This window comes from Podarcis vaucheri (assembly GCF_965113315.1).
Source record: "Podarcis vaucheri genome assembly, chromosome: 16".
In the NCBI taxonomy this organism is placed as follows: domain Eukaryota; kingdom Metazoa; phylum Chordata; class Lepidosauria; order Squamata; family Lacertidae; genus Podarcis; species Podarcis vaucheri.
Window position 1 is genome coordinate 11,028,830 of NC_138754.1, and position 12,846 is coordinate 11,041,675.

General features: G+C 46.9%; 1 protein-coding gene across 3 annotated transcripts in view; it reads left to right on the forward strand.

Moving 5' to 3' along the window:
• PACS1 (phosphofurin acidic cluster sorting protein 1) overlaps window positions 1–9,791 on the forward strand; it is a 69,998-nt gene extending 60,207 nt beyond the window's left edge. For all 3 annotated transcript variants that reach the window (XM_082202104.1, XM_082202102.1, XM_082202103.1), the window contains exons 20-24: window positions 2,559–2,601; window positions 3,258–3,393; window positions 3,868–4,094; window positions 4,295–4,414; window positions 4,828–9,791. In XM_082202104.1, the coding sequence (XP_082058230.1) occupies window positions 2,559–2,601; window positions 3,258–3,393; window positions 3,868–4,094; window positions 4,295–4,414; window positions 4,828–4,940 (639 nt within the window). In that variant the 3' untranslated portion in view covers window positions 4,941–9,791. The remainder of the gene's footprint in view (window positions 1–2,558; window positions 2,602–3,257; window positions 3,394–3,867; window positions 4,095–4,294; window positions 4,415–4,827) is intronic.
• Window positions 9,792–12,846: the final 3,055 nt, after the last annotated feature.

Sequence of the window (12,846 nt, forward strand, 5' to 3'; positions counted from 1 at the left end):
CAATACCCCCCCCCCAAAAAAAAAACCCTGCAAAAAGCTTATTTGCTCTCCTTTTTAAAGCACAGAGGAAATATGAGTCAATCTGAACCAGGCAGGGGTGGAGGGAGTGACTCAGCAGACTGTGACCCACAAGTGTGCATTGGAACTGCTGATGTGATGACAACCAATTAAGGCGAAACCTCAGATGCATTAGTTTTTAGAATGCTCTCAAGCCCCCGTGCTATTTACAGAAGGAAAGTAAAAATCTGTGCATTATTTGATGGAACAGTGTGGGGAGCCTGAGAGTTTCACATTTCAGGCTGTTAGCTTTTTTAGAAATCTTGGCAAGTATATCAGGCAGACCTCCTGGTTGCGGGGCACATCTGAAACACAGATCACCTGGTGGCAAGCAAAATCCTTCTCCAGCCAAAGAGGACTCATGGCACAAAGCAGAAAGTGTGGCCTTGAATCAGCACTGCCAGAACAACCAAACCTGAACTTTGTGAACACTTCTCTCATTCCATCAAAGAAGCTCTAAGGAACTGCACCTGAGACAGTGTCGAAACAAGGTGGAACCTACACCGAAGATGTAACCTACAACACAGCTATGATCTCTTTTGGCGAAAGGGAGCAGCAGATCTCCAACTGGTTTGAGGCCGGTATTATGCCTGTTATTGCTGCAGAGAGCAAGGCTCTTGTGAACTGCAAGCATGAAGCCTGTGACAAGACGCCTGCTGCACTGAGAAAGACAAGGAGTGGTGCCAAGCAGATTGCCGGATGATGTGCTAGTGACCACTGGCTAAAAGCTGTGTCAGAGCTTACACTGTCACTGCTGACAGTGGCAACACTTAAAAAATGTACAAATGCATGAAAACAGCCTTTGGAGTTTGGAGCAACAATCAGGAAGACTGCACCACTGAATACCTTGTCTGGAGAGATCATCACAAACTGCGGCAAGCAGATGAAGCAATGAGCAGAGCACTATCAAGAACTGTCCTCATGGGAAAACATGGTCTCCAACATAGCAATTGACAGCATCCAGACTCTTCCTGTCTTGGAAGCGCTAGATGTCTCTCCCTCCCTTGGCAAGCTGAAGAATGCCATCAACTCTCAGGCATGTGGTAAAGCCCCAGGACAGGGCAGAATCCCAACAGAAGTGCTGAAAGCAGGTCTCAGTTCCTCCCTCATTATGCACCTCCATGGTCTTCTATTGCAGAGTTGGGGGAAAGGATCTGTGCCACAAGAGATGTGTGACCCCAGCATTGTGACCCTCTATAAGAGCAAAAGTGGCCACCATGATTGTAACAATTACCGTGGAATCTTCCTGCTGAGTACTGTGTTATTCACTGACAGGGTCTATCCTGAGTCACAATGCTTCAGAGCTCATGTTGAACAATCAACATGATTTTCTCACTGCGCCAGCTGCAGGAGAAATGCTAAGAGCAGAAAGGACCTTTGTATATCGCCTTCATAGACCTGACAAAGGCCTTTGACCTTGTCAGCCCAAAAGGACTGTCCACTTCTCAACAAGATAGGATGCCCACCTAAGCTCCACAAGATGAGCATGTCCTTCCATGAGAACATGCACAGCACCATGCAGTATGACAGTTCATCCTCAGACACCTTTATAAGAGTGGTGTGAAACAGGGCTGTGTTCTCACTCCAACTCTCCTTGGCTTGTTCTTCTTCCTGTTGCTCTCCTATGCCTTCAGCTTGACCTAAACCCACATTCCTAGCATGTTCTCACTTCCGTTTCAGCATCATCTATGCTGGTTTGGTCATGTACACAAATGGAAAAGATGACAGGATCCCCAAGGGTATGCTCTATGGGGAGCTGGCTTCAGGCAGTAGGCCTGTTGGCAGACCAACTATGCATTGCAAAGATGTTTGCAAACATGACATGAAGGCTGACAACATTAATCCTTCCACTGTAGATGATTGCAGTATCTGGAGACAGTCAGGTTTTGTATCCACAGCAGTGACCAGAGGAGGAATGACCACTAGGAGGAGCACAGAGAGAAGATATGCCATAGAGCACCTGTAGCAGCCAAACTGGACATCTTCATCTGCCCCACCATCGATAAAACATGTCTCTCCCGTATCAGTCTCTACAGCCACAGTAGGCACTGTAACTCTCCAATGGCTCTCTGAAGGCGCACTCTTCCATTTGTCTCCTAAGACAGATGGATGCCAGCAACAACAGATCAGGCCAAGAGCAGAGGGCCACACTTCTACTATTTAGAATAAGAAAGAGGGGGAGAGGGGGAGATAGATTTTTATGCTCCAGCAGCTTCCTGGACTAGGTCTCAGTTTCAGGCCTCAAACAGCTAATAGTAAATACTGAGCTGGTGGGAAGAAACACCCTAGGCGTATACTATGAATGCCATGTTTTCATTATAGTTATGGAAGGGTTAACTGTCTTGTGCTTCTCTTCTATAACTTTGAGATAAAGTGACTTTCCTCAGGAAGGTCAAATGTGTTTCTTTTCCACCTGTAGCTAAATTATTTGTCAGGCTTTGTTTTTGAAGTGATTTGCCTTCATTGTTTGCGCTCTCCTTCTCACTCCCTGCCCCCTGCAGGTGGTTAAAGTGGGCCTCATTGAAGACTCGCCTGCGGCTACAGGTATGACACACACCCTAATATCCCTGTGCTGCTTAGAGCAAAGACTGGTTATCCTAGTTACTCTACTTCCTCCGTTAAGTGAATACAAGCATGAAATTGGGTGATCTGCTTCAGTAATATTGACTAGGAAATAGCTGACACAGCTTGACAAAGCATGAAAAACCTATGCTTTTTATAGTATGCTATAGCTGTACAGTATCTGCCAGCAGTGATTTCACCAGCTGGAGTGCTAGGAAGGGTCTTAAAAGTGCCTGTAAAAACTTAAGCTTCCAGGATGGATCCATCCAATACTCTATGCCTAGAGTGGGGAGGTCATCGTGCAGCATTGATCCCACCTCTCTCTGCCAGCCACCGAGCAAGGGCATCTTAAGAGGCGGGTGGGGATAAAGATGTCCTGGGATGCAGCCTGCTATTCAGCTGAAAAGTGTGGAATAAATCCCACGTGCATATCTATTGCTCAGAAACCCCCAATCCCATTCCTGAGAGCATTTGGGAAATGCTGGCATAAGTATTAGTGCCAGAGTAACTTATGATAAATGCCTTGTAACTAAAACTGAAAGGCTCAGCAAGAGAACCTGAGAATTAACATTGCTTCTATTTAGCAGGTAAGCAAAATGTGTTCTCCTTCTCCATCTCATGATTTCCTTCCTTTGCAGGAGAGGGAGATGATTCTCCCATCATCAGCCTCACAGTTCCCTCCACTTCTCCCCCTTCTTCCTCTGGGCTTTCCAGAGACGTCACTGCCACCCCTCCATCATCTCCCTCTATGACTAGTGGACTGGCTGTCATGGGGTAAGTCTCTGAGTATGAAGACACTTTGTGTGGGTGGTGGTTGTGCTATTTCTCCTTATCATGGACACATTTGCTGGGAAAATAAATTATGAAAGATCCTAAGAGCAAAGTAAATGCCACAGACGGTGTACACACCACTGTCTCTTTACTGTGATCATATATTAAAATACTATTCTAGTCAGTCTCCCGAAGTATCATGGCATCAGAGCTTAATCCCCTGTTCACTCTTATCTCCAGAGTGAATTCAGTAGCCAAGATTTATGCCTGCCTATCATCAGTCACCACATAATTATCTCCATTGGCAGCCTGCCAACAAAAGACATTCAATCCGCCATGTTCTTCCCCCGAAAGTCCGAAAGTCCCCTTTTCAAATATCTGTGTTGTCAATGCAAATATGTCAGTTAGCAATAGCTTTTTCAACAATGCAAAACTTGCTCATGTTTCTTTCCACTTTTTCCTGTCACTTGATCACAGGTCCCCCAATAGCCCTTATGGCGATGTCATTGGGCTGCAGGTGGATTATTGGCTAGTTCAGGCCACGGAAAAAAAGAAGGAAGGGGAGAAAAAAGACGCCAGCTCCAAAAATACACTCAAGAGTGTCTTCCGCTCGGTGCAGGTGTCACGGCTTCCAAACAGTGGGGAAACCCAGTTGTCTGGGACCATGGCCATGACTGTTGTCACCAAAGAGAAGAACAAGAAAGGTGAGTTATGGAGAGTGGCACTTCCTCTTTACTGGGGGTGCTCCTTCCTGGAGGCCTTTGCATGATGGCCTGCCCCTTGAACCATTTAGCACTGCTGAAGACTTACCCTGCAAGTCTTGCCATAAGCGTGCCAACTCTTCTACTTCGTGTTTTAAGAGAGAGACTCGTTTTCACTAACTGGGGGTCCTTGTGCTTTCTAGTTCCCACAATTTTTCTGAGCAAGAAACCCAAAGAGAGAGAAGTAGATTCCAAGAGCCAAATGATTGATGGAATCAGCCGGCTGATCTGCTCTGCAAAACAGCAGCAAACTATGCTGAAAGGTAATGCTTGCCCCTGGGATCAGGGATGCCTGATGGTACTGAAGGTGACTGGGAAGGATTTCAAAATGGTGAGGGACTTGATAAACTAGAAGGGATTTCATTATATTATTTCTTTATAATAATTTATAGCGGGGTAGGGAATTGGATCCAACCAAAGAGCCAGATCCAGAAGTGACCAACTCTTCATTTCTCAGCACAGCTGTTCTGTTGGGGAACAGAACAGAGTTCAGTGGATTTAAGAGGTCCCAGATTCAATAACTGGAACCAAGCAATAGGGGATGGGAAAGGTCCCTGCCCCAAACATCCTGGAAAGCCACTGCTAGACAGTTTATCCTGAGTTCAATGTACCAATGAAGAATACTTGGTATAAGACAGCTTCCTATGTTCATAGGAATCGTCTCTCTTCTCTCTAGTTTCCATTGATGGTGTGGAGTGGAGTGACATCAAGTTTTTCCAGCTAGCTGCCCAGTGGCCAACCCATGTGAAACACTTCCCTGTCGGACTCTTTGGCTCGAAACCGGCCTGATGACAACACGGTGGTCCCTCCTGTGTCCTCATCACTTTGCTGCAATGCGGCATCACCTCTGTCCAAACCATCAGCCAAATCAGAGCTGTCCTGTGGTAACTTCACCCATGTTGCATTACTGTGTGTTGATCTGGTCTCGCCAGGGAGGGACCAGCCTCTGGTGCCAAGAGAGATGCTACATTTTTGTCTCCAGCCAAGGAGCCGCCCGCCAATTGCTTTCTCATATTTTTCTGCCACATCGTGTCGTGGGTGTCCAGCCTCCATCTGTGCTGAGTGCATTGCATTTTGGGAACGAATCCCCAAATATATGGATTCTCCTGGTTTCCCATAATTCCTGGCGCACACTCCTTCTCTGAGCTGGCATGCCTGTGTCTTCCTGAAGAATGTGTTTGAGAACTTGTGGTCCACAAAACTTCGCCTTTAACAATATTGTTCTTTTTTACATTTTAGCTTTTGCTGAGCCAACCGAGAGCTTTACTGAGCACCCACTCTCAAAGTTCTCCTTTTCAACCTCAGCCTTTCCAAAAGCACAAAGCTTGCAAAGCCCACATTGGCTGTTGTGTTAGCAACCAAACTCAACCCCATCTGGCTCTTGCCATTAGTAGGCAAGGCCCTTTTTCCTGCTGCCAACCCACCCTGTGTCACATTGCTAGGTCAAACGTGCCAGGATGGTGGAAGGAGCCTCAGCAATCTTGCGCTGTTGCCATTCCTTGCAAAGATGAGGAGCAGAAAAGTCAGTTGTAGGGAGCTAGAAGCAGACACTTTTCTTGAACAGGCACACCCACTGCTCTCCCATGGCTGTGTCCCTTCACTCTGTCATGTTTGTACTGCTCTTTTCTTAGACTTCCCCTCATCTCACCTTCAAAGAACCACAAGTTCTTTTAAAAGAACTTAGGTCACCTAAGATACATTTCCATTTCTTTGTAAGACTCCATTTGCTAGTGTGGCATCACAGTGCAGTGAGAGGTGGGGAAGGTTGTCCACCATACTGAAGAGTTGGATAACTTCATTAGACAGCCTGTCCTGAAACTCACCCTGTTCATCTGTGTTTGGCAACAGTTCTGAGAGGTGTGTACTCCCAGCCACATGCCACAGTCAAGAGGAGAGGCTACACCTTGTTCCTCTGCCCTCTTTCTAGCTCCTGAGCCTGCCTTGTGGTGTGATGCATCTCAGCACAAGGAGATACTTTGGGGGGATCTGCTCAGCCATCTGTGCAGTCTGCTTGTCACAGCCATTTATAAGGTTGGGATCCCAGCAACATTCCTTCCCCTTTGGCATTTCAGTTTTGGGGTTTTTATTTGAAGTAGCCCCATGTTGCAGAGCCTCTGGGAACTCTATGTGCCATACCAGAAGCAGCAGACTTTGCCAAGCATTCATCTTCTGAGCGCTCGCCTTGGCAGGCAAGAGATCAGCCTTTGCCTTGAGTCTTGAAGGGAGCAAGTTGAATAGCTGCAGGGGTTGGATGCATGGCTGAGACCAGAGGTTCCTTGACAGTGATGCAAAATAGCTTTACCAACTGCAACATAGTGATGCTTAAGGAAGGCTGGAGAAAAGGCTACTTTTGTGTAGTAAGCCTGCACTTCAGAGGGCAGTTTTTGTGTGCTTGATATGCACTTCTGTCCCTCAAAGACCTTCACTCCTTCCTTCTCCAAGCATTGGCACTCCTGTTTTGTTTTCTGTTTTTTTTTTTTGCTAAGGTAGTAAAACATGAAAACAAACAGGGGCCCCTGAAGCTGGTATTGCAGGGGACAAATGGGAGCCACCTTGCCTCCTCTCCTAGAGCACTTTGTCAGCAGCTCTGAGGTGCTTCCAGGGAGCTGTGCTGCTTTTTATCTGTTCCTGACCAGCAATAAATCAAACCACCCCTACTGTGGGGTTTGGCAACACATCATCAGCCCACTTTATTGGCTGTTCGAAACGGCTTTGGGGCCATCATAATGCTTAAGCACTTAACTGCTCGTAGCATACAGTGTGGCTCTGTCAAACAGTGGAGTATACAATCCACATTCAGTCTTTTAGATGGTTTTTAGATTTTTGAATCCACATATATTTTCAGAGGCCCCAAAATTCAGCTTAAAGTAACTGTGTGTGTAAGCAGAGTGAAATTTTGTCTAGCTGGAAGTGGTGATTCTGGTTTCTAGGCTATTACAGTGGAAGGGGAAATGTGGAGGTGGCAGGGAGAGAGCTGGCTTTATAAATAACTCTTGAGCAATCTGCTCTGCTTCCCAGATTGAAAGAGGACCCAGGCAAGCTGTTTGCCTTCAAAAAGTTTCTCCCCGAGGCCAGTTCTTTTAGGCTTGTCCTTGAGCCACTGCAGCTGTTTCTTGAGAGAGAGATCCCAAGAAGAATGACCATAAGTACCAGCAGCTTCGTTCACCTCATGCCCCTGGGTGGGGTGTCCCCTCCGAGGCTTAACTGGCAGTGATCCCCTGGATTGGATTGCATCCCCCTCATCGTGGATTCTCGGTGGCAGATAAAAAAAACCTGTGCACTTTCCCCCATTTCCTTCTCTTGGCTCCTGCTGCTGTGGCTATGTTACAAATGTGGCTTTTGTACTACTCTGTCCCAAGCAATGCTCTCAGAGCCACAAAGTGAACTTGATCTTGTGCGTCTGTCCTAAACACTGCAGCCCCCTGCCTCAAGGAGGAGATGTCACAGATATCTTGGCATGCTACATATTTCCTTTTGAGTTAGATCTCTCTTTGTGTCCTCCCCTGAATAAACTCCTTGGCTCAAATGTGAGAAAGGAGGTTTATAGCGATATGTCACTTACCCCACGGGCTTTGAGGGCAGGTGCTGCTTCCTCTGCATGAAAGGGAGCAGGGTGCCACCCAGAACACGGGGTATTTAAATAAGCACAACTCTGAATATTTTCTTCCTACTTGCTCTGTAGAAATGCTTCCTGTCTCATTTTCATATTCATTTGCCTTCATCCATAAGCAAATGTCACTTCCAGTCCAGTTGCTTCAGGTCGAGGGTCTGAGAGAGCCTGCAAAAGGCAACCCATTTCCAAGCTGGGAGAAGCAAGGGAGCAGTTTGGCTCCAAGTAGCCAACGTCCAGGATTCTTTGACACTTTGCCATGGAAACATCCACCCTAATGGGCTTCCATTTTAAGATCCCGGTTTTTTAGGTTCGGCCTGTGAAACTTACAACCTTCCCTAAACTGAGTGGGGTCCACCAGCAGCACGTGGTAGCCCACCAGGAGCTCAGTAAGCTTGCTATTGTTGTTCACAACTTTAAAAATGGAGAGATTGTTGAGCACCTGGCAGGCTACAGTCCGTGGTGGTGGTGGGCAGGGTAACAAGCTGTGCATGTCAAGAACAGGGTGGAACTTACGAGTGGATGGGATTCATTCAGCAGCCAATCAGCTCTGCCTTCACCATGGTTTAATTTTCATGACCTCCTCTTGGTTGCCTTTGGCCAATCGGAAATGGATGTGGGAGAAGGGCAAGTAGTGACAGAAGTCTGTGTCTGTAGCTGCATCCTGGGCTTCTGTAGAAGTGCACACTAGTGCCCCCGCCCACTCCACAAGTCAGATTGGTGTAGTGTTGACACCGTATGTGCCCATCTGTCAGTCAAACCAGCGCAGGACCGCCTCACACGTGTTGCATTATTCTTTGTGGCCTGGCTGTTCAGATTCATGCTTTGCAAAGGCGCACACACACTCTTGCTCTCACAGCTGTGGTCTGGGACAGAGAGGGCTTGTTAAGCTTGGGCTTGTTAGAATTTGTGAAACCACTTGCAGGACTAGGGGCAGACAGCTGGCTTGGCTCCCCCCCCCTTTCCCTTTATGGTCCCCAGTGTTTAACCTTCCTTCACCCATAATGCACAAGGGAGTGGAAGGGAAGTTCATTCCAAGAAGCAGCTGTCCAGATAGCTCTAGAAACCAAGTCCTGCAGCTGCTTGCTTTGGAATGGGTGTGCATGCAGCATCCTCCCAGTGCAAAATGTTGGCACTGTAGGAAGGATCCTGACACCCTATCCAGTCCCTTGGCTTACCATCTCCCCTTCTTAAGTGGGTGGCCCTTTCTCTTCCCTGAGGAATGCAGGTTCAGCAGGCTAAGCTGAATGGATGTGTCTCCGAGGATGGATGGGCAGGAGTCGCACCCACATTAAGCACTTTGTCCTTTGTGCCTAGCAAAAGGTGAAAGTCACAGACTCCTAACATGGAAGGAAAATCACCCTGCCTCAGGGACATGCAGATGGGCTAGCAACTCCAAGAACCACACACATCATATTCATTCCCTGAGCATCATTTCACTTGGTTCCTCCTTGCCCCAGTACCCACCTACCACTCCTGAGCCAGCCCCCACGAAAGAGCCTACCAAAGAGTACACTCTTCCCCAGGGAATGACACTCCCAGGAAAGAGCCACGGTGGGGAGGCACTCTGCTCCAGGGAGCTGTCCAAGGTCTCTGTTCATTGCTTCCGTACAGCCTTGCCTCAGGCCTAATTTCTCATGTCTCGACTGTTACAGTAAGTGTGTCCATCTGAGGACCATTGTGTTTCCTGTTTTTGCTGTGTGGATTTTGCACATTCTGGAACTTTTGTCTATAAATTCAGATTATCTGGATTTTTGTGTCTGTTATGTATCCCAGCCACTGTACATAAATATGAGTTTTGTATATAATCTCATTTTATTCTCCTTTCTTTTTGTAAGTGTGTTGATTCTCTTGGTTTGTACTGCAGGCTCCAAAACGATCCACATTAAGAATCTCTGCTTGTTAAAATTTTGGAGCCTTGTTGGTATTTGATGCATTCTATCCTTGGCGGGTGGGGTCTGTTGTCTCCCCACTCCCACTCACTATTTTTGGAGTTTTTCATTAAATAAATTGTGTTTTTTAAAATAATACTTTAAAATCTCAAGCTTGATCACTTTACGCTTTAGTTTCTCCTCAAAGCTCCTTGGATATGGTCCACATGAGAAAAACAAAGGGGCAATACGAGAGAACCAGCCACTAAGACTTCACTTTTCCAAAATCTAAAAGCAGAGAACTGGGGCGGGAGGCCTTATAGTTGGAATGGAGAAACTGCATTTCAACTTGCTATGTTTTGCTTTTCTTTGCTTTAAGGAAATGCACAAAGAATGTGAATACTTTGCAACTGGCACAACAGTCCTCTGGGGGAAAACAAAAGCTTATAAATCACAGAAGCAAAAATATTCCAACACTTTGGCCATGGGTAACAGCAGTGTGGAATTTAAAGCTCTCCTATACCTTATACCAGGGGATGCGGGTGGCGCTGTGGGTTAAACCACAGAGCCTAGGACTTGCCAATCAGAAGGTCAGCGGTTCAAATCCCTGCGACGGGGTGAGCTCCTGTTGCTCGGTCCCTGCTCCTGCCAACCTAGCAGTTCGAAAGCATGTCAAAGTGCAAGTACATAAATAGGTACTGCTCCGGCGGGAAGGTAAACGGCGTTTCCATGCGCTGCTCTGGTTCGCCAGAAGCGGCTTAGTCATGCTGGCCACATGACCCGGAAGCTGTACGCTGGCTCCTTCTGCCAGTAAAACGAGATGATCACTGCAACCCCAGAGTCGGCCACGACTGGACCTAATGGTCAGGGGTCCCTTTACCTTTACCTTATACCAGAGCTTCCCAACCTTTTTGAGTCCACTGCTCCCTTGACAAACTACATTTTCCTGCAGCACCCCCGTGGGGCTTAGGAGCCCAATTATGCCACCCTAGCCTGCAGAGCTGGCAGTCTCTCACCCTTTTTCAAATACCCTCCCTTGTGGAGTGTTCCCTCAGCCTCCTCTCCTCTCCCCTCTCCTTGGGAGTCCTCTGGGCAGTTACAGCTCCTGCCCCGGTCTCTGAGCTTTCCCCCAACCACACCCCAAAGGGAGGTGCCTCCTCCCACTGTCCCACAAGGGTCTGGGTAGCACCCTGTGGCCAGCCCCAGAGGCACCATTTGCCTGTGGAGCTTGTAGCCAGGGCTGTTGCACCAAACAGCTGTGCGAGCCTCTGGGAGGCAGAGATGCAAGAGGGCATCAGAGGAGGGAAAGGACAGAGGCCAGTGTTGCCCATGGCACCCCTGACCATCATTCAAGGCACCCTAGGGCACCATGGCACTCTGGTTGAAAACCACAGCTTTATACAACAGGTGTTTGCCTGCACTGGTGCCAGTCTAGAAAGAATTGGGAACCCGCACAGTAGGAAAAGTTCCCCTTTGCTGTAGAACCTCAGCCCAGATGAGCAGAGCTCATCATGATTGTATGCTTCCGCAAGAAACAAATGTTCCTTCAGCTGCTTCTGAACTAGTTTTCATGACACGTCAGTCAAAAACTATCCTTATCTTTAATATGGTCAGGAAGCCATAAACATGGCCATAAAGCAATCTAGATAAATACATAAAAGATATGCAATATTAAACCACGTTGCTAGGTCCATTATCTAAATGAATTTTACATTGTTTTTATTGCTGGTTTGTTTGCCATTCTGGGTTCCTTTGGAAGAAGTGTTAGGATATGAACTTAGCAGCAGCAGTAATGCATGTTATAAAACTCACGTTGGGTTAGCTAACAAGGCACACAAATAAAACTACTGTAGGAAAGAGTGTACAGTGCTAGATAATTCCTTTAGCAACATACACATACGTTATCCTGACACTCCTCCTCACACCCATGAAAGAATGGGATTGCCTTTTTTAAAATTGCAGGTGCCCTATGGGGTTTCTGGGATAATTATTTCAGTACAAAGACTTAAAACACTTGTCTACTAAAATACCTTTTCAGATTATAAGAAAGTTTTCTAATCAAGTAACAAACTGGTCCTGCTGTGTAGATATTAGGAGCTTCTTTTGAAGAGAATATTTAAACTTCCCACATAATAAGCATAGGAGGAGAGGAACTTGCAGTATAATCCCACAAACGTTTATGCAAGCAGCAAACCTCTCAGAGTTCAACGAAACTGATTCTCTTGTTAGTGTGTTTGGCATTATTGTCTTTGGTATCTCTAAAAAGAGAAATCCCATCCTGGGGGGCTGCCACTGAGCAAATAAAAAGAAATGGGGGGCAACAGCAGTAGGCAGCTAAAAGAAGTGGAGGAAAAGCACTAAGTTCTTACCTACTTTTAAGTGCAGGCTCACCCACAAACATACTAAATATTGCCACCACAATCCCTTCTCCCCATTCTCTCTCCCCTCCTGCTTCTCCCACCTTATTCTGTATAATGTCTCACATCAAATGTAAAAAAGACTTTACGGTTTGGGAAAAGAAAAAAAGACTGCACATTTTTTGTGAACCAAGAAGATATTTAAATTGGATGGTTGCTGTACTCATTCAGGTATACATTGAGGGAGTGAAGACAGGGGAAAACTGGTACATGGAAGCTAGTGTGGTGTCGTGGTTAAAGCACTGGGCTAGGACCAGGGGGTGCCCAGGTTTAAAACCCCACTAACCTTTCATGAAATTCACTGCGTGACCTTGGGCCAGCCACTTCTCTCAGCATACGTGGCCGCATTCACACTGTACACATAAAGCACTATGATGCCACTTTAAGCAGCCATGGGTTCGCTCAAGCATTTCTGGGAGCTGTAGTTTAAGGGTGCTGAAAGTTGTTAGGAGACCTTATTCCCCTACCAGAATGACACTTTTCAGAGTGGCTTAACAATCACTTGATCTTCATAGGGAAAACTTAACCAAAATCAATTGTAACTAAGTCACCCGACCTACGGAAGCGGTCCTTCTGCGTTGGATCATGCAATCCCCCACCCTCCCGCCCGCCTTCTAAGAAACAAATTCCTAAGCAAGGGGGTTAACCGGACGCCAGAGTAAGAGTCCTCCCCTCAACGCAGCCAAAGGGAAGAAAAGGCTCCTTTCCCCCTAAAAAAGAGATTTGGGAGGAGACCTTTTTGCACGCGATCTATGGAGGAGGAGGCGATCTATGCACCGCATCGCACACGGAGATTT